The sequence below is a fragment of the Apaloderma vittatum genome, unplaced genomic scaffold, assembly GCF_000703405.1.
Source record: "Apaloderma vittatum isolate BGI_N311 unplaced genomic scaffold, ASM70340v1 scaffold24747, whole genome shotgun sequence".
Lineage (NCBI taxonomy): Eukaryota > Metazoa > Chordata > Aves > Trogoniformes > Trogonidae > Apaloderma > Apaloderma vittatum.
Genome location: NW_009724897.1, coordinates 2056 through 2788, shown reverse-complemented (window position 1 = coordinate 2788; position 733 = coordinate 2056). Strand labels below are relative to the sequence as shown.

Below are 733 nucleotides of genomic sequence, written 5' to 3'. Positions count from 1 at the left end.
GGCCCCTGCTCTGGCAGGGGGTGGCACTGGGGGATCTCTAGAGGTCCCTTCCAACCCCAACACTCTGTGACTCTGTGACTCTGTGATTCTGTAAAACAGGCACCACATAGCGGCCTGACAGCTTTCCTGGGCACCCCAGCTTCCTCCTGCAGAGCTCGGCCAGCCATTGCCCACACCGTTGTGCTGCGCTTCAACCTTATTTTTAGACCTTTTCTTTGAGGACCATCCACGTTTTTTTGGGCTCTTTGCCAGTACTCAAGCCTGCCAGCCCGGCAGCTCGCTGGCATCACCCTGCTGATTAAGCTGACTGCGACAAGATGACGTCAAGACGTGACTCAGGCGGTGACCGCATCGCTCCGGCTGGGAGCAAACCGCCCCGGGCGGCAACGGAAATGGTAAGAGGATGGTGCAGACCCCCCCGGGGTACCTGGTAGAGCGGACCAGCCTGGCCAGCAGGGTGCGTTTCTCTTCGTTGGTGAACTGCATGATGCCCGGGGTCTCAAACTTCTGCCGGATCCACTGGCACTGCTCCAGGTCGTTGATGAACATGAACTCCACGCCGATGTGCTGGCAGTACGCCATCTGCCCCGACGGGAGAAGAGGAAGGGCCGTGAGATGATTGCCAGGGCTTTGGCACCTCCTCACCTCCCTCCTCCCCAGAGAGAGGCACGTGTGGCATCGGCATCGCCCAGGGCATCCGGGACCCGCTCATTCCCCTTTTAGCCCTTCAGCA

At 60.0% G+C, this 733-nt stretch overlaps 1 protein-coding gene across 1 annotated transcript in view; it reads right to left on the bottom strand.

Moving 5' to 3' along the window:
* LOC104276412 (2-oxoglutarate dehydrogenase, mitochondrial-like) overlaps positions 1–733 on the bottom strand; it is a gene marked incomplete at its 3' end in the record, with an annotated part of 2822 nt that overhangs the window by 962 nt on the left and 1127 nt on the right. Inside the window, exon 2 of the mRNA XM_009872712.1 lies at positions 428–582. Coding sequence (XP_009871014.1) covers positions 428–582 — 155 coding nt within the window. The remainder of the gene's footprint in view (positions 1–427; positions 583–733) is intronic.